The sequence below is a fragment of the Camelus bactrianus genome, chromosome 3, assembly GCF_048773025.1.
Source record: "Camelus bactrianus isolate YW-2024 breed Bactrian camel chromosome 3, ASM4877302v1, whole genome shotgun sequence".
NCBI classification, from domain to species: Eukaryota; Metazoa; Chordata; class Mammalia; order Artiodactyla; family Camelidae; genus Camelus; species Camelus bactrianus.
In genome coordinates this window covers 115,777,584-115,799,479 of record NC_133541.1, presented here as the reverse complement: position 1 = coordinate 115,799,479, position 21,896 = coordinate 115,777,584, and the positions used below count along the sequence as shown (strand labels likewise).

Here is a 21,896-nt window from a genome sequence, read left to right as displayed (position 1 = left end):
AATCCACTCTGCGGACCCGAAGCAGAGAAATAGGCGCAGCTCGAGATCTCGCGAGACTAGCGTCGTAACTAGCCTGAAACCCGAGGTGTTCCTAGTGCGCATGTGCCGCAGTGTCTGCCGGGAAAAGGAGGAAAGTCAGGAAGTAAACATTGCTGGTTGGATTCATCTGGCTGTCTGGGGGTCAGCAGCGGCTGGACTTGGTAAGGAAATATTGTGACAACTTGGGGAGGGGAAGACGGTGACAGTGGAGAACCCCAGGAAGTGGGCCAGCGGCTCCTAATTATTACAGATAATCCTCACGGCGTTAATCAACGCCAGGCTGAGAAGGGAACGGGGAACGGGCACCGGGGACCGAGAAGGAAGACGCCGTCCTAGGCCTCAGACGTGGTGCTTGTGTCCAGTCAGACCAGGACTGTGTCTCTGGTGGTTTTTAAAGTGAGAATAGTAAAATGCCGTTGGCGCTGACTGTCCAGTATAGTAGCTATTAGCTGCTTGTGGTTCTTAAGCACTGGAAATGTTGGCTAGTCTGAATACATGTAAATTCCATATCGGATTTTAAAGACTGTTTATTTTTTCTTGTATTGAAATGATAATATGTTGGCTATAATTGGGTTAAATATTGCAAAAGTAATTTTTACCTGTTTCTTTTTATTTTCTTCGTAAGAGTACAGAATATTTAAAATGACATATGGGGCTGGCGTTATATTTTTCTTGGACAGTGCTTGCTGCATTGGAGGGTTTTAAACTTGGGTAGTGGAACATATTTTCAGATTTGTGTTTTAACACTGCAGCGTGGTTATCTGATTGGAGGGAATCAGAAGAGACTGGTAGGAAAAAAGTAATAGCATTAAGGTTATTGAGAGTAGAAGTTTTGATATTCAGAAGGTGAAAATAACAATACTTAGTGATGAAATAGATGTGCAAGTCAGCTGGACCACTTACATAAAGGGGTGGAAAGTAGTGTCTTTCATCAAGAGAGGGAACAGTGGAAGATTTCATAGAGGAGATCATGAATTTGAATTAAGATTTGTTGAGTTCAGGTTTCTCTGAGACATTTAAGTAGAACAGAACAGAAAAATGTCCAGAGAACCTAGTACATTGATAGCTCAGTCGTATCTTTGGACTGGTGGGGAATGGAAACTAAATCAGAGTGATTGAGGAAGGAGGTAAAGATGAGGAAATAGATATAATGAATACAGATAATCCTAAAACATTCAGCCTTTAAGAGGAACAGAGATAAGACCCTATGTACTCATTAAGGGTGAGTGTGGTTAAAAAAAAAAAAAGTTTAGACACACATAAAAAGAGAGGAATTGGGAAATCTATATGACAGGGAGTCTTACGAAATTTTACATACATGTATATGGAGTGGGAGGGTATAGCTCAGTGGTAGAGTGTGTGCTTAGCATGCACAAGGTCCTGGGTTCAATCCCCAGTACCTCCATTAAAATAAATTAGTAAATAAACAAACCAACTTACCTCCCCCCCCAAAACAAAAACAAACAAATGACAACAACAATAACCAAAAAAAAACCCAATAAATTAAATACATGTGTATGTCTCTCTCCATTTGTAAATTAGAGTTGAGAGAAAAACTGGAGCAGTTCAGAGACTTTTGTGGAGGGGTAAGAGACCTTCCCCTTGCAGATACTATGAAAGAATAAGAATGTATGAAACATTCTGTATAATGTGTTATTAGGGTGTACTTTTGATAGTTTCCCTCGTGAATCTGTGAAGGCCTCGTTTATACTAACAGATATTTCTTCCTTTTCATAGAGGAGGCCACATAACCATGTCGGCCGCAGCTGTGGATACAGTGAACGCTGCCCCCCTGTCGGGGTCCAAAGAAATGAGTTTGGAGGAACCAAAGAAGATGACGAGAGAGGACTGGAGAAAGAAGAAGGAGCTAGAAGAACAGCGAAAACTGGGTAATGCCCCTGCAGAAGTCGATGAAGAAGGAAAGTGAGTACTTTAATTTTTTGCAAGATCTGTTCATTCAAAATTCAAATTCATGTGTACTGAGTTTACCAATTTCTCATCCTTTGCTTTATGGTATGATTTGAAAGAAGCCATCTTTACCACACATCATTTTTGTTTTTATTTATTTTATCAAACTCCTACCTATAAGCTTGCTTTCTTTCTTTTTGTTTTTGGAGGGGGGAGGTAATTAGGTTTGTTTGTTTATTTTAACAGAGGTACTGGGGATTGAACCCAGGACCTTGTGCATGCTAAGCATAGTGCTCTGCCACTGAGCTATATGCTCCCCACTCCGTGTATAAGCTTTAGAAATCAAATAATAATGAAGGGCTTGTAAGGAATAGCTACAGTCCTTTTCAGTTCTTCCCACTTCGTGTCCTCCTCTACACAGTGACTATAGTTGACCCTTGAACAATACAGGTTTGAACTGTGTGGGTCCCCTTATACTCATATTTTTTTTTTAAAGTACATGTAACACTCTGCAATCCACTGGTGGTTGAATCTGCAGATTCCAAACCACAGATCCAGAGGCCCAGCTGTGCAGCTTGAGCATCCATTAATCTCACCAACATAGACCCCTGCCTTCCTTCATCTCTCCTCCCCCTTCAGTTATGTCACTATTCTTAGTTCTTTTGTCAGACTTTTTTTCACTCTAATATAAATTACTTTCTTTATTTTTTTATTACATTGTAGAGACAGCAAGCATATTTTGCCCCTCCCCCACTTTAGTATCTCTGTTCTTAGATTCTGTATAGACTACCTTTGTAATTGTAATATCAATTGTTTTTCAACCTCATTCTGTAAAAAAAAATTTACTTTATTACAGAGACATCAATCCTCATATTCCTCAGTATATTTCTTCAGTGCCATGGTATATTGATCCATCAAAAAGACCTACTTTAAAGCACCAGAGACCACAGCCTGAGAAGCAGAAGCAATACAGCACATCTGGGGAATGGTACAAGCGGGGTGTCAGAGAGGTGTGTGGGCAGCCTGCCTGTGCGTGTGGAGACGGGGATTTTACTTTAAGAACTTAATAGGAGCCCCTTTAATGTGGTACTATGTAAAGTAGAAACAGATTGCATGACCTTTTATCTGGCATTAAAATTCACAGCATGTACAACTTTAGCTTCTGTCTTTTCTTTTATACATTTTATATTGCTGAAGTCCTTAAACTTTCTCATTTATAAAAGTGTAGAGAGTCTAACTGATTTTCCTCTTAACGAATCACTTCACTAATCAATACAGTAATGAGAGCCGAAGTTATTTCTAATTTATTCAGATAAATAAAACATTTGCTTTGCTTTCTTTCTGTCCGTTTATAGAATTCCATAACTACTAAGTACCGCAAAGGAGCATGTGAAAACTGTGGAGCCATGACACACAAGAAGAAAGAATGCTTTGAGGTAAGTCCAGTGTTGAGAATTTTGGAAGCTGTTGTCAGAGAGTCTCTTTCTTTGTTCCAGTCAGAGAGCTTAATTCTGTTTTGCTGAAGTTACCTAAATTTAGGTACAAGTGAAATAAAAATTAATGGGAGTGAAATTAGTTCAGCATCATGAACATTTTTTGCTGGAAGACTAACTGATAATTGAGTAAACCATTCACACCCATGGTCTGTTCACACACGCTCTGTAAAGAGGACATGAAATTTTCCTCTAGGCTACAGGTACTTAGGAAGATTTTTAATCTTACTTTGTTTTCCAGAGGCCTCGGCGAGTTGGAGCAAAATTTACAGGTACTAATATAGCTCCAGATGAACACGTGCAGCCTCAGCTGATGTTTGACTACGATGGCAAGAGGGATCGGTGGAACGGCTACAATCCAGAAGAACACATGAAAATTGTAGAAGAATATGCCAAAGTTGATCTGGTGAGCACCATTCGCTGCTTTCCTGCCACCCTGAAAGAATGTACGTTTTGCTGGATCTCTAATTCAGCAGCTCTTCAAGCAGTATAAAAATGATGGCATTTTTATTATTGTCGTGGTAGTAAACCTGCTTGGATAGTGAAATAAATAGTGTGCTAGCCTTGTCTGGCAATTCTTTTTATTTCTTTTATTTCATTTCTTTTTATTTCATTCTTACATTGTCCTTTACTCCCTGACTTAGGTTGCAGAAAATATTGGAAGCATGAGAACAGTTTAGTGTCCAAAACTTTCAGCTTTCTGGGGTTATAAACTCTTGGCCCCCAGACTGTGTCTTCCCTGTGGGTCTGTTTATGGCTGTCTCATAGCATTTCAGGGTGGTAGAAGGGAGCATAAGGTAACTTGTTTCAGAAGATGGAATTTTATTTTAATTTAACCTCAGTTTTTTCTGTTATGATTTCATCTACACACTCCTAGTTTTTAAAAACACTGCCTCTTTTTTTAAAGTAGAGTTAATATTTAAGACCATGGGATTTCACATAAAAATCTGAATTTTATGTTTATCATCTATGGTAATCTGGGCCTGCCTGGAAGAGTCAGTAACTCCTGTTTTATAGGCGCCAGAGTTCTAGAGCTATAAGAAATTACTTTGTCCAGTGACCTTTTCTGAAAACAATAAACGTTCATTTTATGTATGTAAAAATTAAATGTTCCTTTGAATATTGTAAGTAAATTTCAAATGTTTCTTCTTTTTTTCTTAGGCAAAACGAACATTGAAAGCCCAGAAACTCCAAGAAGAATTGGCTTCAGGAAAATTAGTAGAACAAGCTGTAAGTAATAAAATGATCATTTTTTTAAAAATTCAGACTCTTAGTAAACAAAATTAAACAGTGAAACAAAAATTCATTTTATATCTCTCCAGTTAGAAAAGATTTTAGAGAGACGGAAGTTCTATTGAGGGGAAAGAGTAAAATTGACACTCAAAGGGTTCATGGGACTATAAATTAATGCTATCATTTTGCAGAGAATATTGCCATAAAAACATTTATATACGTTTTCTGGAATTAAATTGGTGATCCATCCATCCTAAAAATTTGTTAGTATTCAGAAAAATCATGCTGCACAAAGATGTTCATTGCAGCACTTTTTACAATAGCAAGAAATTGAAGGTTTAGTAGGGAATTGGTGAAGTGAGCTGTCCTTCGTCTGCTTGATAGACTGTTGCAGACCCTTTAAAATGGCTTTTATCAAGACTTAGTAACAACACTGGACAATACCTATATTTTAATGACACATAATATCACAGTATGACCATACAGGGAAGAAAATCAAAATACCAGTTCTCATTCAATGTAGAATTAGTGATTTTTTTTCTTTTTATTTATTTATTTATTTATTTAGTATTTCCTACATTTTCCATAATGAACATGTAATAATTATATAGCTGGGTAAAAACATTTTTCAAACAAAAAAAAAAAGATGTATTGCAGACAGGTTTCTTTTCTTTGTTTTTTTTTTTAGTCAACTTATTAGCTAAAATATATTATGCTTATTAGAGTTAAGAAAGTCTCTTTTTAACAAATTCATAGCATAAGTAAATAATAAACATTTTGGAGTTTAAATTTCTAAAGGGGGCTCTTAGCAAGTATAATTGCAAAGCAAGCAGAACTCAGTGAGTTAATCACCAAGTCGGTCAGTTAATCACCAAGTAAGCAGTGATAGGGGCTGCCTACCCAGCAGGTTCAAAGCACAAGTTAACAGATAATGTTAAAATCCAGCTGTGCCCCTGGCTAGCTAGATGGTTCTGGAAAGATTACTTTGCCTCTCTGAGCCTCAGTTTATCATCTCTAAAGCAGAGAGAAGAACACCTACCACCCCCACCCCAAGGCTTAGCACATCACAGAAGTGATCACTTGGTCATTGGTAGCTAATTTTGTGATTGTTATTAAACATTACCAATTCTGGAAAAAGGAAAAGGGTCTGTTTCTCTTTTTTGCCATATTGTTTATTGTAAATATATTACAGTTAATTCCCCAGTAGGTTTACTTAAATGTATGTAAAGGAGTGATGAATTTTGCCCATTTGGATATTAAGATTAACTACATATAGTAGAGTCATATCTACTATAGAGATTAGCTGTCTGTATAGCAGTATAAGTGTCCTTTGTTGAACTAGCAATTTGTGAGAACTCCAAAAATTACTTTTAAGAAGACATTTCTAATTTTGAAGGTAACATAGAAACAAAGAGAGAAAATTATAAAGAAGAAAAATACCCTGTGTTAACTGTTCGCATTTTGAAGTAGGTCTTTTGGTGTCCTGGCACCCCCTCACGTGTACTGTGTGTGTGCTTATAATACGTTTTTTAAATGGATTCACTTTTACATATTCATTTATCACCTGCTCTTTCAATTAAACAATATGTAGTGCAATGAGGACTTGTTCTCTGTATCTCTAAATGTAGGTCTATAACATCATTCATTTTTATATAAAGTCACATAATTTACCAGTCAAAATAATTTAAGATAGATGTGCAGTGAAAAGTCTCCCACCCCTGCCTCCATCTACTCTATTTCTAAACCTCACCCCCCATAACCGTTTTTTCTTGCAGATCCCTTCAGAGTTTGTGTAAATACAAACAAACACAAATATGTAATCTTATTCCCATCTTTCCCTCTTTTTTTTTAAGAAAAAAAAGAAGCAAAGTATACATATTTTTCTGCCCGTTGGAGAGAATCACTTTTATGGTTGGTCATTGTTTATTGAGTGTAGTAGTTTATATAACCAGTTGTCTCATTGATTTGTTTTTTTCTCAGTTATCTGTATCATAAAGTAGATTCTTGTACGTATATCTTCATATAATAGACATATTACTGATTTAGGATAAATTCCTGAAAGTGTAATGATCCTCGTAACTTTCCTTTTTGGCCTTAATGGAAAGATAGTGAAGTTTAATGAAAATGTTGTATCTGAAGATGAACACATATGAAATGAATATTTAAGAATTGATCACCTTAATTACCTTCTTGTGATTATAATTCTATCAATGAAAATCCTGGATTTGTAGACGCTCTAATAACTATTCACAATAACAAAATTGTATTCAAAACTTACATGCTCACTACACATGAGAAATAAAAGAATTTGTTCAGTTAAGTTTAACTTATTTCAACTCTGTTTTTAAAGTGTTAAATAATCAGTAGTTTCAGTGGAATAAAATTACAGATGCTTTTCCTTCTTTCATGATGCAGAATTCTCCAAAACACCAGTGGGGAGAAGAGGAACCAAATTCTCAGACGGTAGTAAATCTATGCCCTTTAAATTATTAAATTTTAAAATTTCTGATGGCTAATATTAACAATAATATATAATTCACAATAATAATAGGTTTAAAGAACACAGTGAGGGGGAGGGTGTGGCTCAGTGGTAGAGCACGTGCTTTGCATGTACGAGGTCCTGGGTTCAATCCCCAGTACCTCCATGAAATAAATAAACCTAATTACCACCTCCTCAAATGAACAAACCAAACAAACAAAGAACACAATGAGTAAGCATTTGGTTAAAGGGAAAACAAGAACTGGATGCTGCTCTTTTTTTCTTCAAATTTTTTACCCTCTCTTCCTCTTTTAGGAAAAAGATCATAATAGTGAAGATGAGGATGAAGATAAATACGCAGATGATATTGACATGCCTGGACAGAATTTTGACTCCAAGAGACGAATCACTGTCCGGAATCTCAGGATTCGAGAAGATATTGCAAAAGTAAGCCTTGCCAACTTAATGTACTTTCCAGTCATTCCAAGGTTAGGTATCATTCTGGGGCTTTCTCTCTTCAGCTGTACCCCAGGCATGCTACACGTATTTAGCTGACTCCTGCCAGTCAGGCTGCTGAAATCTTCTTTGATGGAAGTAAACATTAGCTCAGTCTTAAAACATTTTTTTTTCCTTCTAGTACTTGCGGAATTTAGATCCAAATTCTGCCTACTATGATCCCAAAACTAGAGCGATGAGAGAGAATCCCTATGCCAATGCAGGAAAGAATCCAGATGAGTAAGTATCCAGCTGAATGTATAGATTTCAAGGTGAAGGAGGGGAGTTTTTACTCATCTAACGTGATCTGAATGAAAATGAGCATCATCTGTGGTAGGGTTAGAAAAGACATAAATCTCTGAAACAATTTGTTTTTAATTTATCTTCACAGAGTGAGCTACGCGGGGGATAACTTTGTCAGATACACAGGTGATACCATCTCAATGGCTCAGACGCAGTGTGAGTGTCCCCTCTACATCAAGGTGTCTTATATCAGCTCATAAGAAACTTGGGGGGCAGTTTTTAAAGCCTGTTTTGAAGAAGCGTGCAGTAAAGTAGCTGACAACTCATTACGATATTTTTAATTACTCCAGTGTTTGCCTGGGAAGCCTATGACAAGGGCTCTGAAGTGCATCTTCAAGCTGATCCAACAAAACTAGAGCTGCTGTATAAGTCCTTCAAGGTCAAGAAAGAAGACTTCAAAGAGCAGCAGAAAGAGAGCATCCTGGAAAAGGTAATTTTGGCCAAACTGCTAAGGAAAAAGTTTCCTTAAAGAGAAATTACCAGTTAATACGCATTTGATTTACATTTGGAATACAGTACACAGTCTCTTGTAATCCACCAGGATTAGCCCTTTCCTTCCATTGACCTAATCGCTACACAGTATCACTGTAGCTGTATCAGTGAGATTTTGCTGCAAAACAAACCGCCTCACAACTTCGTGGTTTAAAATAAACATTTCTTATTTCTCACTATTTTGTATGTCAGCTGGGTCTCCTGATCTGGGCCTGCCCATCTGAAGCTAGATAATCTAGAATGGCCTCACTCTGGTTTCTAGACACCTCATCTGTCCTGAGAAGGCCTCACTGGGAGCAGCTCGTCCCTGCCCCCGCGGGCTCTCGTCCTGTGACAGGCTAGCCCAGCTTCTTTACGTGGCATTCTCAGGGTGCCAGAGGCCAGCAACAAAAAGCGTGCCCCAGTGCACAGCTGTTTTTCAGGTCTTTGCTTACATCATATTTGCCAGTATTCCATGGTCCAGAACAAGTAGCAGGGCCAGGCCCAGTTGGGGCTGGAGCAGCTACGTCTTGTGACAAATAGGCGTGCACACAGGATAAGAAGAATTTTATAGCCATTTTGTAATCAACCACACTCAGCAGATGAATAGCAACTGAGATACCTTTTATTTGCTTAAGGAAATTTGGTGGCAGTTTTTTTTCTTACTCTGTTTTGTGCAACAAAGCCCTGAAGAATATTCCTCTAATCTCTCTGATTGGAAATAAACCCTTCAGTAGAGATTTGAATGCTTATCTCTGTAAAGTGTATTGAATAATGCTCAATGTTCTTTTAGTATGGTGGCCAAGAACACCTGGATGCCCCTCCAGCTGAATTGCTTTTAGCTCAGACTGAAGACTACGTGGAGTACTCAAGACATGGGACAGTCATCAAAGGACAGGAGCGGGCTGTCGCCTGCTCCAAGTATGAGGAGGATGTGAAGATCAACAATCATACGGTACATGCTGAACCAGAACCGCCTTTGTGTCTTTGTTAGCATTTTGCTTTGAATTGTGTTTCTATTTCAGTTTCATTAGTAAATCATTGTTATGTTTTGTTTTGTTTTGTTTTTTAGATTTTACATGTTTTATGTTTTTTAATACACTTTTTAAATGTTACACTCTATTTACAGTAACTACAAAATATTGGCTACATTCCCTGTGTAGTACAATACATCCTTATAGCCTTTTACACCCAACAGTTTATACCTCCCAGTCCTCCACCCCTTTATTTCCCCTCCCCCACCCCCACTGATAACCACTAGTTTGTTCTCTATATCTATGTTTCTTTTTTGTTATATTCACTACTATGTTGTATTTTTTTTAGATTCCACATACAAGTGATATCATATAGTATTTGTCTTTCTCTGACTTATTTCACTAAGCATAATGCCCTTTTAAGTCCATCCATGTTGCTGCAAATGGCAATTTCATTCTTTTTTATGGCTGAGTAGTATTCTATTGTATATAAATACCACATCTTTTTTATCCACTCATCTGTCGATAGACATTTAGGTTGCTTTCCATATCTTGGCAGTTGTTAAGTAATGCTGCTGTGAACATTGGGGTGCATGTATTTTTTTCAAATTAGTGTTTTAGTTTTTTGGGGATATATATCCAGGAGTGGAATTTCTGGGTCACATGGTAGTTCTATTGTTAGCTTTTTGAGAAACCTTCATATTGTTTTCTGCAGTGGCTGCACCAGTTGCTGTTTTACGAAATTTTCCCAAAATGTGAAAGAATACTATTACATTTACCCATATACCCACCCATCTAGATTCAGATTTTTTTTTTTTACAGATTGCCATATATGCTTTGTCTGGGCAGGGGAGGTGTGTAACTATATATATATTTTTTGACTGAAACATTTGGAAATTACAGGTATCAGGACATTTCACCCATAAATACTATATTACATATCCTAAAAATAAGATGTTCTCCTATATAACTACATTACCATTATCACACTGCAGAAAATTGACATTAATGCCTCAGTATCACCTAATCTGTAGTCCTTAATCACATTTTCCAAAATATGCCCTCAAATGCCTTTAAATAGCTGTTTGGGTTTTTTTGTTTGGGGAAGAGGGGGGCAGGTAGTTGTGTATGTGTGTGACAGAGAGAGAGAATCCAGTCACAGTTTATTTTGGTTGTTATCTCACTTTTTTCTAGCATGTATCTTCCCCTTTTTCATGACAGTGACTATTTAACAGATCATGCCAGTTATCTTGGAAACTGTCTCGTATTCTGTATTTGACTGGTTCCTAGTGATAGCGTATAACTTATTCCTCTATTCCCTGTGAACAGGAATTCAGATCTAAAGGCTTGGTTAGATAGAAGTTAAATACTTGGACAGGAACACTTCATGGGCGATGCAGTGTACGTCATATCGCATGACATCATAAAGCATGTAATTTGCTGTACTCTTGAAGTACCCAAACCATAGCTGTCTCGCTAAGTAGGAGTCAGAAACCTAACTGCCTTTAGGAGCCATGCCAGTAATCGTGTAGGAATGAAGTGAGCCAGGCAGACTGTACAAACTAGAGAACACAGCCCTGTCTAGTAAGGGCCCACTGGTCGTCCACAGCCAATTGCTGACAAGTGAGAATGTGGGCCAGAGTTTCCCCATCCTTCTAAATTTTTCAAGAGAAATCAGATATCCTAAGTGTTTTAAGTTTTGGGGGAAGAGAATGTAAGACCATTGTAACCACACCCTCTCCCTGTTAGCTAGCCCTAGAATCCCCATAATTTTCCTCCTTTTATCAACAATATATGAGAGACTCTAGTTTCAGGCTCCCTTTTAAAGAACTCCCTTCTCTCTCTGCAGCATATCTGGGGATCCTACTGGAAAGAAGGCCGATGGGGATACAAATGCTGTCACTCTTTCTTCAAGTATTCCTACTGTACCGGAGAAGCTGGGAAGGAGACTGCTGTAAGTAATTGTCCTCGACTTTTACTCTGTATGAAACATACCTTTTTACGTTTCACATTTTAACTTTCTGTGACACTCAAGTCAGATCACATATATTTTTCCACAGAATTCAGAGGAACGTATTATAAATGATACAACTGGAGAAGAGTCTGTGAAAAAGCCTCAGACCCTCATGGAGGTAAGTCCGCGATCGATTGTCCTGAGGTTTTAAGTCTTGGCGGGAAGGCTGTAAAACGTGCACTAGAGCTTCATTTTTGCATTAATTACAGTATATTTCAATCCTCCCTGTCAGATGCATCAGGAAAAACTAAAAGAGAAGAAAAAGAAGAGGAAGAGGAAGCATCGAAAGAGCAGTTCAGAGAGTAATGATGAAGAGAAGAAACATGACAAATTGAAAAAGGTACTTTGTGAAGGCAAAATAGTAAAAGTGACTGCAGTGTTTTTTTATTTGTAGGGACCTTAGGAAATTATCTAATCCTCTTTCCAAGTTCATTTTAAAAATGAGCAAATTAGCCCCACCCCCGAGTCTGGGGGATCTGCTCAGGTCACCTATCAAGTCTAGAATATGAATGGAGATTTTTATGTGTCTCGGTATTACCTGCTTCTCGAACTATTTGTTAAATATTACTGATGCACAGAAGAAAAGTGTTTTGTATAGCTGTTATTTTAGAGGTGTTGGCACGTTGCCCAGAGAGAATAATTTGTATTTGCCTGTATTTGTAAGTATCAGCAAAGTCAGAATTGCAGTCTCTGCCAAAAGCATCAGTTGCCAGCTTCTGTCAGTAAAATGAACCTCATTCAATTTTTGTTGTTTAATTTCTTTAACATTGAAAATGTCATAGAATTGTCATATATTGTTTTGTGTCTATAGAAAATATGAGCCAAACAGTGATTGGTTGTAGTTGGACAGCAAAAGGGCTTACGCCCAAGCTCTTTGAGGCAGTCTAGGTTTTGATGTGGCCGTCCACATTCCGTGGGGTCTCCTGGTACTGCTCTTGGTGCTTTGAACAAACGAGATCTGGTGTAGAGCCATGGTACTCATGTCCTTCGTCTCACTACAGGCACTGAATGCAGAGGAGGCCCGTCTTCATCAAGTCAAGGAGATGATGCAGCTTGACGAGAGGAAGCGGCCTTACAATAGCATCTATGAAACTCAGGAACCCACCGAAGAGGAGATGGAAGCCTACAGAATGAAACGTCAGAGGCCGGATGACCCCATGGCCTCCTTCCTTGGGCAGTAGTTGCTGGTCACAGACGGTCACCCACGATAGACTCTGCTGATACGTTCTTTTAGATTCTTGCCAGTGATTATAGATGGGAGAATCCGTATCTGCTCTTCTTGCTCCCTGACTTGAAGAAAGCTTCCAGAAGTCTTGTAGTAAATTCATTCCTTTCCACACTGAAGAAACAAAGAAGAAGAAAAAACCATGTACATTAAGTGCACATTAAGATTTTATTTCTAATTTTGTAATTACAGTTGTAGTTATTTGGTAATCATTTTTGCCTTCTCAGATTTTTCTGATCTGAAGCTAATTATCCTGTCTTGAGCTTTGGGTTACTGAAAATAAATCTGTAGAATGTATAAATAATTTTATATCCATTGTCAATCTGTGTAGTATTAATTCTGTTTTCCACTTGGTTATAAAATTTTGATTTTTAAAATATTTCATAGTATCTTACACTCAGAACTAAATGTATTAGCCTTTGAATGGAAGAAAATAGAGGCAAGAATATACAATAGAGAAAAGACAGTCTCTTCAGCAAGTGGTGTTGGGAAAACTGGACAGAAGCATATAAATCAATGAAGGTAGAACACTCCTTCACATCATACACAAAAATAAACTCAAAATGGCTTAAAGACTTAAACATAAGACAAGATACTATAAACCTCCTAGAAGGAAACAGGCAAAACATTCTCTGACATAAATCTTGGCAGTGTTCTCCTAGGGCAGTCCACCCAGCCAACAGAAATAAAAGCAAAAATACACTAATGAAAGGTAATTACACTTAAAAGCTTTTGCACAGCAAAGGAAACCATAAGCAAAACAAAATGACAACCTATGGAATGAGAGAACATAATTGCAAATGATGAGACTGACAAAGGCTTAATTTCCAGATAAACAGCTCATACAACTTAATAACAAAACAAAAAAAAAAACTCTATTAATAAAAAAATGGGCAGAAGACCTAGACAAGCAATTCTCCAATGAAGACATACAAATAGCTAAAAGACACATGAAAAAAATGCTCAATATTGCTAATTATCAGAGAAATGCAAATCAAAACTGCAGTGAGTTTCTACCTTACACCAGTCAGAATAGCCATCATTAAAAAATCCACAAACAACAAATGCTAGAGAGGCTGTGAAGAAAAGGGAACCCTCCTACACTGCTGGTGGGAATGTAGTTTGGTGCAGCCATAATGGAAAACAGTATGGAGATGCCTCAAAAAACTAAAAATAGACTTAACCATATGATCCAGCAACCCCACTCCTGGGCATATATCTGGAGGGAACTCTAATTTGAAAAGATACATGCACCCCAATGTTAGCAGCAGCACTATTTACAATAGCCAAGACATGGAAGCAACCTAAATATCCATCAACAGATGACTGGATCAAAAAGATGTGGTATATTTATACAATGGACTACTACACAGCCATAAAATAAAATAATACCACTTGCAGCAACATGGATGGACCTGGAGATCGTCATTCTAAATGAAGTAAGCCAAAAAGAGAAAGAAAAATACCATATGTCACTCACATGTGGAATATATTAAAAAAAAAAAAAAAAGAAAAAAGAGGACACTAATGAAGTCATCTACAAAACAGAAACAGACTCGCAGACAAGGTAAATAATCTTACGGTTACTGAGGGAAAAGGGTTGGGAAGGGATAAATTTGGGAGTTTGAGATTTGCAAATATTAACCACTTATATAAAAATAGATTTAAAGAACCAAATTTCTTCTATATAGCACAGGGAACTATATTCAATATCTTCTAATAACCTTTAATGAAAAAGAATATGAAAACAAATTCATGTATATATATGCGTGACTGGGACATTGTGCTGTCCACCAGAAACTGACACATTGTAACTGACTATACGTCAATAAAAAATTAATTTTAAAAAATTAAAAAAATAAAATGTCATTTCATTAAATACCCTCAGTAGGAAAGAGGGCTGTATTTAGGTTAGTTTCTTAGCGTTTTCTAGTTTATACTTTGAGACTTTTCTTTGAAATCTCTCTATTATGGATTTATTACTCTAAGAGTCTGTTTAAAAGAATTTTAAATAAAATTAAAAATCTTTTCTTTAAGGTGGATGATGATTATCATCAAATTCATCCCTATGCTCTAATTTATGAGGCGGGAGGGGCAACCTGCACAGGCAAGAAGACACAGGCTCATCCTCTACCATCAGTATCTTAATGGAATTTACAGCTTGTCCCATTTGCCTGAATGTTCAATTTGGGAGTAGAAAGAGCTTCCTTCTCTTCTTCCTCATTGATACCACATAGAAAATGGCTAATTATTGGTGCTTTATAATCTCCAAGCGCAAAGCCTGACACAATAAAAAATGTTATTTCCATTGCTTTGAATGTTAAAAAGTAGAACTATGTAGACATTCCACTCCTGAGATTCTACGATTCATCCTTCCTGGCAGACACAATAAGCTAAGAAGTCCTAGCTCCACGTACACAAGCTGAAGCGAGGGCGAGTGCGCATGCTCCTTACTCAAGCCGGCAGAGCGCTCGGCCGTTCGCTAGTGCGCCTGCGTGCCGGGCTCCGCCTCGCCCAGGCTGCGGGCGGGAAGGCACCCGGAGAACCCGGATGGAGTCCTGGCGCGGCTGGAGCGGAGGGCGCTGCGGCCGCTTCTGTTTCCCCGCGGTCCGCAGGTTCCTGCTCCGGGGTTAGATCCCAGGAACCGCCGCCTAGACCAGTTCCAGCGCCCGGAGGCAGGGCCCCAGCCTGAGCGGAGAGCGAACCGGAGCCTGAAGCGGGCGCCCAAAGGAAGCCCGAGCATCCCTGGGGCCTGCGGCTCCGGCTCCGGCTCGGAGTCGGCGGGCGGAGACCGAGCCGAGTCTTCTTCCCGCGCCGCCGGCGGCCTCAGCTCGCCCGGGCCGCCTTCTAAACGCTCCGTCCTTAATCATACACCAACAGGCCCTACCCGTTACGAGCTGGTGTTCTTTACATGCATGCTCACAGTTAAACCTCCCAACAACCCTGTAAGGTAGGTACTATTGTCATCCTCAGTTGAGGAACTGAAGCTTGGATAGGTCCCAGCTTCTGAGTGCAAAGCCAGGATCCCAGGCGTTTGCCCAGCTAGTGCATTCCCGTCCCTTTTCTCCTGGCTGTTGCTTTTAACTGTAAAATGTAATGGTTAAATCCTCTGCCTCCCGGACACCCGCACCTACCATGGACTGGCTAGGCGGTGGCCAGGTACAAGTTGGACTGTGTTTGGTTTGGAGTTTTAGGTTTACAGCTGCATTTTGATGCTATCACTGCTGAAATAGATGTTGTAGTCTTCCCCAAATATTTCTGTCATGTGAATGTTCACTTGTAACCGACTGGTTTTTCTCTCAATTGTGATAGTTTCATATCTACCCTTTCTGAATTTGCAAAACGTTTTTTACTCTGTTACATCTGGTCTTTCATTCTGCATCTTCGTCTCAACAAACTCAAGAGAATCATTCTAAAAACGAATTAGGTCTGTCTTAATAAGATAATCGTTTTTGTTTATTTTACTGTTTATTATGGAAAGTTTGCAGCACATGTAGAGTGAGAATGGTGTAACGGTGTGTTCAATCATCCAGCTTCAACAGTTAACAACTCAAGGCCAGTCTTATCTCCACCTCATTTTCTGTGTGTTTATCTGTGTGCTGAAGTACAGCATTTCAAAGGGAATCCCAGACATCTTTTCACTTTTAAGTAATTCAGACTGTATCTCTAATAAATGAGGACCTATTTTTTTTAACACAACCATACCATTATCACACTGTTTCAAGTAATAATAATTCCTTAATAAGATGATGCTTTTTTAATGTTTACATATTTTACGATATTGTGATTGCTAAATACCACAAAGGAACAAGTGAAAATTGTGAGATTCTAAAACACAAGAAAGTCTTTTGGGCAGTAAGTTCATCTTTGAGGATCTTGAAAATTCTTGCTACCTATTCTCCCTTTTTGAGGGAGATGGAAAAGGATATGATAAATGAATTTGTCTAAAAATTCTTTTGTTCCAAACAGGTAAATTTCAATTAAAATATACTTGAGTAGCATTGAGTGGATAGGAATGGGCTCTTAACTGGTCCTGTAAGAATTTCTAATGAGACTGAAGGAAAGCTTTTTCCTTCACTCCTTCTGCCCCCCAAAACATACATAACAGAATACAGAAAGGTTAGCATTTTTCATGCTGATGTCATAATTTTATTCTTATCAGGAGAGATTCTAAACACAGTTGGCCCATAGTCCCATCACTTGACAAAAAAAACCTTAAGATAACTCTAAACTTCCAATTGTCTTTATTGATAGGCAGACATCTTTCAGTTTAAACTGGCTAATAAGAACCATATGGCAAATCAACTTACTAGTTACACCGAAGTACATTTTAGAGCTAGTTATTCTTGGCAGAGGCACTAGAAAGCAGTGCCTTAAATAAATATTCTTGGCTTACTTACTGTGATTTTTTTTTTTAATGGCCAGTGTGGACATTTGGATTTAGATGTAGCCCTGCTACATTATTTCAGCCACATTCTGTGGCACAGAACTTTGGAAATGTGGGGGATCACTTACTTCTCTGGGATATAAAATTGTTTTCTAAGGTATGTTTGAGCCTACCTGTGGATTATACCTTTGCTGATTGCTCAGAAGGGAGAAAAAGAAAAAAAAGGCTTTCTTTTTAGGTCCCTCAGCTTTCACAGGAAGTTGTCATCAACTCAGAAATTGTAGATGCCTGTTAAAGCATTTGGACTGTTTACTTAGCGATGCAGAATATGGGCAAGCTAGGGATAAGCCTGCCGATGTGTTTCATTCCTCTCAATCTGTCTACTTACTAGATTGTGTATCACAGCCACCTGGACGACTTTATTTAGTTTTTGTCCTCTTTTGTCCTACTTCTGGACGTGATAATCTATTAGTTCTAAGGTGGTACATTGACACGTATAATTCCAAAGGGGTTCCCAGCGACTGTGATGGGCGTCCCTTAAAGATGACTGTCCTATGTACTGTTCATAAGAATTACCTAAAATGCTTATTTAGACTGCAGAGTTTGGACCTCTGCCCCAGAGCTGGGGCATCAGAATCTCTGGGGGTGGGGCCCAGAAATGTGCATTTTAGCCAGAGACTGAGACAATTCCTCTGTTTACTAAACTGGAGGACCACTGCCTTCTACATCCTGCCCTACCGTAATCAAGGGTTTCCTTCTATTAGAGAAATTTCTCGGAAGTCTCAGTGATCAACTTGTTTTGCTTTTCTATATGGACAGTGGGAATCACGGACTGATTCCCACTTCTCTGTCAAGGGTGGCTTAGTCAGACCTGTTTGAAATCCTCTCCTTGAGTTGGAGTCAAAGCCACTCAAGGAGCAAATAGTTTTACAGACCTGTTTAATCCTTAATGATTAAAAAGAACTAGCCACCTTGTCCAAACCTTTCCTTCCTTGGAGTATTTAGTGAATTACTCCCTCCTCTATTCACTAGTTCATAACTGGGGGTGTGCCTACATCCTTGGCACAAACGGAAGGAGGGGGTGGTAGTGAGATGCCCTTTCCGGGGATACAAAATATACTTGTTTGGAACACACATCACTGAAAACAAATTAAGGCGTAACTGCAGTTCACCAGGAGAGTACTTATGGGTATTCACAATTTGCATAAGCCCGAGTCTCCCATATACACCCTACTGGCAAGGCATTTATTCCAGGGCTTTAGCTGAGTTTCTTAGATTTAAGTTGGACTGTCATGCCATCATGGCTTGCTCCGAACTGACTTGTTACAGGATATTTCTTGACACGTACACAGATGACAGGATGGTATATGATGAGGCTTTGTTTTAATTCGGTGAGCCACTAGTTTTTAATGCCTGGGTTGTATTTTACTCCCAAAGCAAAAATCTACGACATCTCTGGAAAGCTACCTGAGAATTTTGGGGTGCCATGTCGAAGAAACGCAAATGGGATGATGACTATGTTCGTTACTGGTTCACCTGTACAACGGAAGCCGATGGAACTCAGCGCCCACAGTGTGTATTGTGTAACTCCGTATTTTCAAATGCTGACCTCCGACCATCAAAACTGTCAGACCATTTTAACCGACAGCATGGTGGCGTAGGTGGGCATGATCTCAACAGCCTGAAACATATGCCAGCACCGTCTGATCAGAGTGAAACCTTGAAAGCATTTGGAGCCGCATCTCAGGAGGACGCCTTATTACAAGCATCCTATCAGTTTGCGTATTTATGTGCCAAGGAGAAGAATCCGCATACAATAGCTGAAAAGTTAGTGAAACCTTGTGCGCTGGAGATAGCACAAATAGTTTTGGGACCAGATGCACAAAAGAAGCTTCAGCAGGTACCCTTATCAGATGATGTGATCCATTCTAGAATTGACGAAATGAGCCGGGATATCTTACAGCAAGTTCTAGAAGATATCAAAGCCAGTCCTCTTAAGGTGGGGATTCAGCTTGCTGAGACAACGGACATGGATGACTGCAGTCAGCTAATGGCATTTGTGCGATACATAAAAGAAAGAGAGATCGTAGAAGAATTCCTGTTCTGTGAACCACTGCAGTTAACAGTGAAAGGAAAAGACGTGTTCAATCTATTCAGAGACTTCTTTTTGAAGCATAAGATAGCGCTCGACGTATGTGGCTCTGTTTGTACTGACGGCGCCTCTTCTATGCTAGGAGAAAATTCAGAATTTGTTGCCTGTGTGAAAAAAGAAGTCCCTCATGTCGTGGTCACACATTGCTTGTTGAACCCTCATGAGCTTGTCACGAAGACGCTGCCTACAAAGCTGACGGATGCTCTTTCTACTGTGGTGAGGGTGATCAATTTTATCAAAGGCCGAGCTCCGAATCACCGCCTGTTCCAGGCTTTTTTTGAAGAAATTGGAATAGAGTATAGTGTTCTCCTGTTCCATACCGAAATGAGGTGGCTTTCCCGAGGCCAGATACTTACTCATATTTTTGAGATGTATGAAGAAATCAATCAGTTTCTTCACCACCAAAGCAGCAATTTAGTTGATGGCTTTGAAAATAAAGAGTTTAAAATCCACCTAGCGTACCTAGCAGATTTATTCAAACACCTAAATGAACTTAGTGCGTCTATGCAGAGGACTGGGATGAACACAGTATCAGCTCGGGAGAAGTTATCTGCTTTTGTTAGGAAGTTTCCATTTTGGCTAAAGCGAATTGAGAAAAGAAATTTTACCAACTTCCCTTTTCTTGAAGAAATCATCGTCTCAGACGGTGAAGCGTTACGCATTGCAGCGGAAATAGCCCTGCACCTCCAGCAGCTGAGCAGCTTCTTCCACGGATATTTTTCTGTTGGAGATCTTGATGAGGCAAGCAAGTGGATACTGGATCCATTTCTTTTTAATCTGGATTTTGTCGATGATGGTTATTTAATGAAAAATGATCTTGCTGAGTTACGAGCTAGTGGCCAGATCCTAATGGAATTTGAGACAATGAAACTTGAGGATTTCTGGTGTGCTCAGTTCACGGTGTTTCCAAGCCTGGCAAAGACAGCTCTAGAAATCCTTACACCCTTTGCAACTACATATCTTTGTGAGTTGGGATTCTCATCACTTCTACATTTTAAAACTAAGTCTAGAAGCTGCCTGAATGTGAGTGATGACATCCGTGTGGCTATTTCAAAAAAGGTTCCTCGCTTCTCAGACATCATTGAGCAAAAACTACAGCTACAGCAGAAGTCACTGTAAGCGGATAGACTTTTTAAATGTATAATTTTTAATATATTCATAATTCCGTTGTAAAATTAAGCTGTAATTCTTTCTCTTTCCTTTTATATTTATGATATACCAAATTCTATGTTTTAAAAATTCAGCATCTTTAACTTTTAATTTTCACATGAGGCATGTGAAAATATGTTTTGAGAATAAGAACACAAGCAGTGGAAAAGATTAAGTACCACTGCCTGGTTGATACATAGGATTCTTCTAAGTGTCTGTTTAACCTGTTGATGTGATACATAAAAAAAGACACCCAAGCACTAGAAAATCCACACTACATGGTACAATAGGCTGCTTACAAATAGAGCCAAGAGAAAAAGAGAAGACTTCCCAGAATGTGCATCATTACGTTAAGAGTAAAAGTCAAAGGATGAAATGACAGACCGAGCCCTCCCGTCTCCTGGAGGGTGGTTTGGGGAGGTTAATGAAATAAGAAGCGGGCTATGAAGTACTGTAGTGAGAGAAGGGACGATTCAAGTTTATATAAGATTTATTTTTAAATGTATTCTTTGGAGTTAGTCTCACAGCGTCCATTCCTCTAGCTCCCGTGCTCTAAATTCCGTGACACTAATAAACATCCTAATATCCTGGTAGTCGCTCTTTGTCTTCTTTTAAATTACATCCCGACTCCAGCTCATCAGGGCTGCTTAAGAGGAGATCCCAGAGCCCTATTCAAGAGATTCTGATTTAGCAGGTCCGGGACGGGACCAAGGATCTTCATTCTTAACCAGCTTTCCAGGTGGTTCTGATGGACTCTTTGGTCTTCTTAAATCTTATTTTTCCTACACTTATTTTTCCCTTTACCTCAGTTTCCTCGCTTATTTTACATCTTACGCTATATGTATGTTTCTAAGATAGTTCAAAAGTTTGAATGGGCCAGAATATCGATAATGAAAAACTGACCTGAAGTCACCATAGTGATTCAGGGCCACCAAAAAGTTCCACATGGTTATCTAAGTTAATACACTTTTCTGGATGATAATTTAGCTAGATATGTTCTTAAATTTAAATAAATTTTTATATCAAAAGTACTGTATGCTTAAGGCTGGGAAAGAAAAGAGTCCTGTAATGAAAAGCTGCAGCCCCCTTCCTGCCCAATTACCTTAACCGTTTCTGCTTCAACTTGTTATGGTTCCACCCATGTTGCTAAGTACTGTGTTATACCAAACACTTACGCCAGTTTTGATTTATCAGCTTTAGAAGTTATATATTGATGCCTCTAGATAAAAGGATCGAATTTATAAAACATCCATCTCCCCTCCTACGACTTGCATTTTTTGTTATGACAGTACTAATTTTAGGTCCTCTATTGATTATTCATAGCCCTTTGACTGAGGATTTTTCCCTCTAGGAATTCATCACATAGAAAGAATCATGAGTGCCCATAAAGTTTATTTATAAGGTGGGTAATCACAGCACTTTCATAATAGTGAAAAAAAAATTTTAAACTTGAAGGGGAGTGGAACCTGACTATCAGATTTAGATGCCACTTGAGTACACAGATTGAAGTTTCTATTTCCTACACAAAACTAAACTTTATCACTTTCCATCAAAATGCTTTATCAATAAATATA

At 38.8% G+C, this 21,896-nt stretch overlaps 2 protein-coding genes and 2 non-coding genes across 4 annotated transcripts; all 4 read left to right on the top strand.

Moving 5' to 3' along the window:
- Positions 1–73: 73 nt before the first annotated feature.
- On the top strand, positions 74–12,943 carry SLU7 (SLU7 homolog, splicing factor). Its single transcript, XM_010950301.3, has 16 exons — positions 74–200; positions 1,777–1,962; positions 2,804–2,957; positions 3,303–3,383; positions 3,682–3,846; positions 4,602–4,670; positions 7,089–7,136; positions 7,468–7,599; positions 7,790–7,887; positions 8,039–8,106; positions 8,241–8,380; positions 9,215–9,376; positions 11,245–11,349; positions 11,456–11,527; positions 11,642–11,749; positions 12,411–12,943. Exons 2-16 carry the CDS (start codon positions 1,793–1,795, stop codon positions 12,588–12,590), a joined length of 1,752 nt encoding a protein of 583 aa, XP_010948603.1. The 5' UTR covers positions 74–200; positions 1,777–1,792; the 3' UTR covers positions 12,591–12,943.
- TRNAA-AGC (transfer RNA alanine (anticodon AGC)) lies at positions 1,372–1,444 on the top strand. Its single transcript has one exon. It is a non-coding gene; the product is annotated as a tRNA-Ala (tRNA).
- On the top strand, positions 7,246–7,318 carry TRNAA-UGC (transfer RNA alanine (anticodon UGC)). The gene has a single exon. It is a non-coding gene; the product is annotated as a tRNA-Ala (tRNA).
- A 2,192-nt stretch (positions 12,944–15,135) lies between the features above and the next one.
- Positions 15,136–20,915, top strand: FAM200C (family with sequence similarity 200 member C). Its single transcript, XM_010950302.3, has 2 exons — positions 15,136–15,584; positions 18,459–20,915. The coding sequence occupies exon 2, from the start codon at positions 18,508–18,510 to the stop codon at positions 20,290–20,292; it is 1,785 nt and encodes a 594-aa protein (XP_010948604.2). The 5' UTR covers positions 15,136–15,584; positions 18,459–18,507; the 3' UTR covers positions 20,293–20,915.
- Positions 20,916–21,896: the final 981 nt, after the last annotated feature.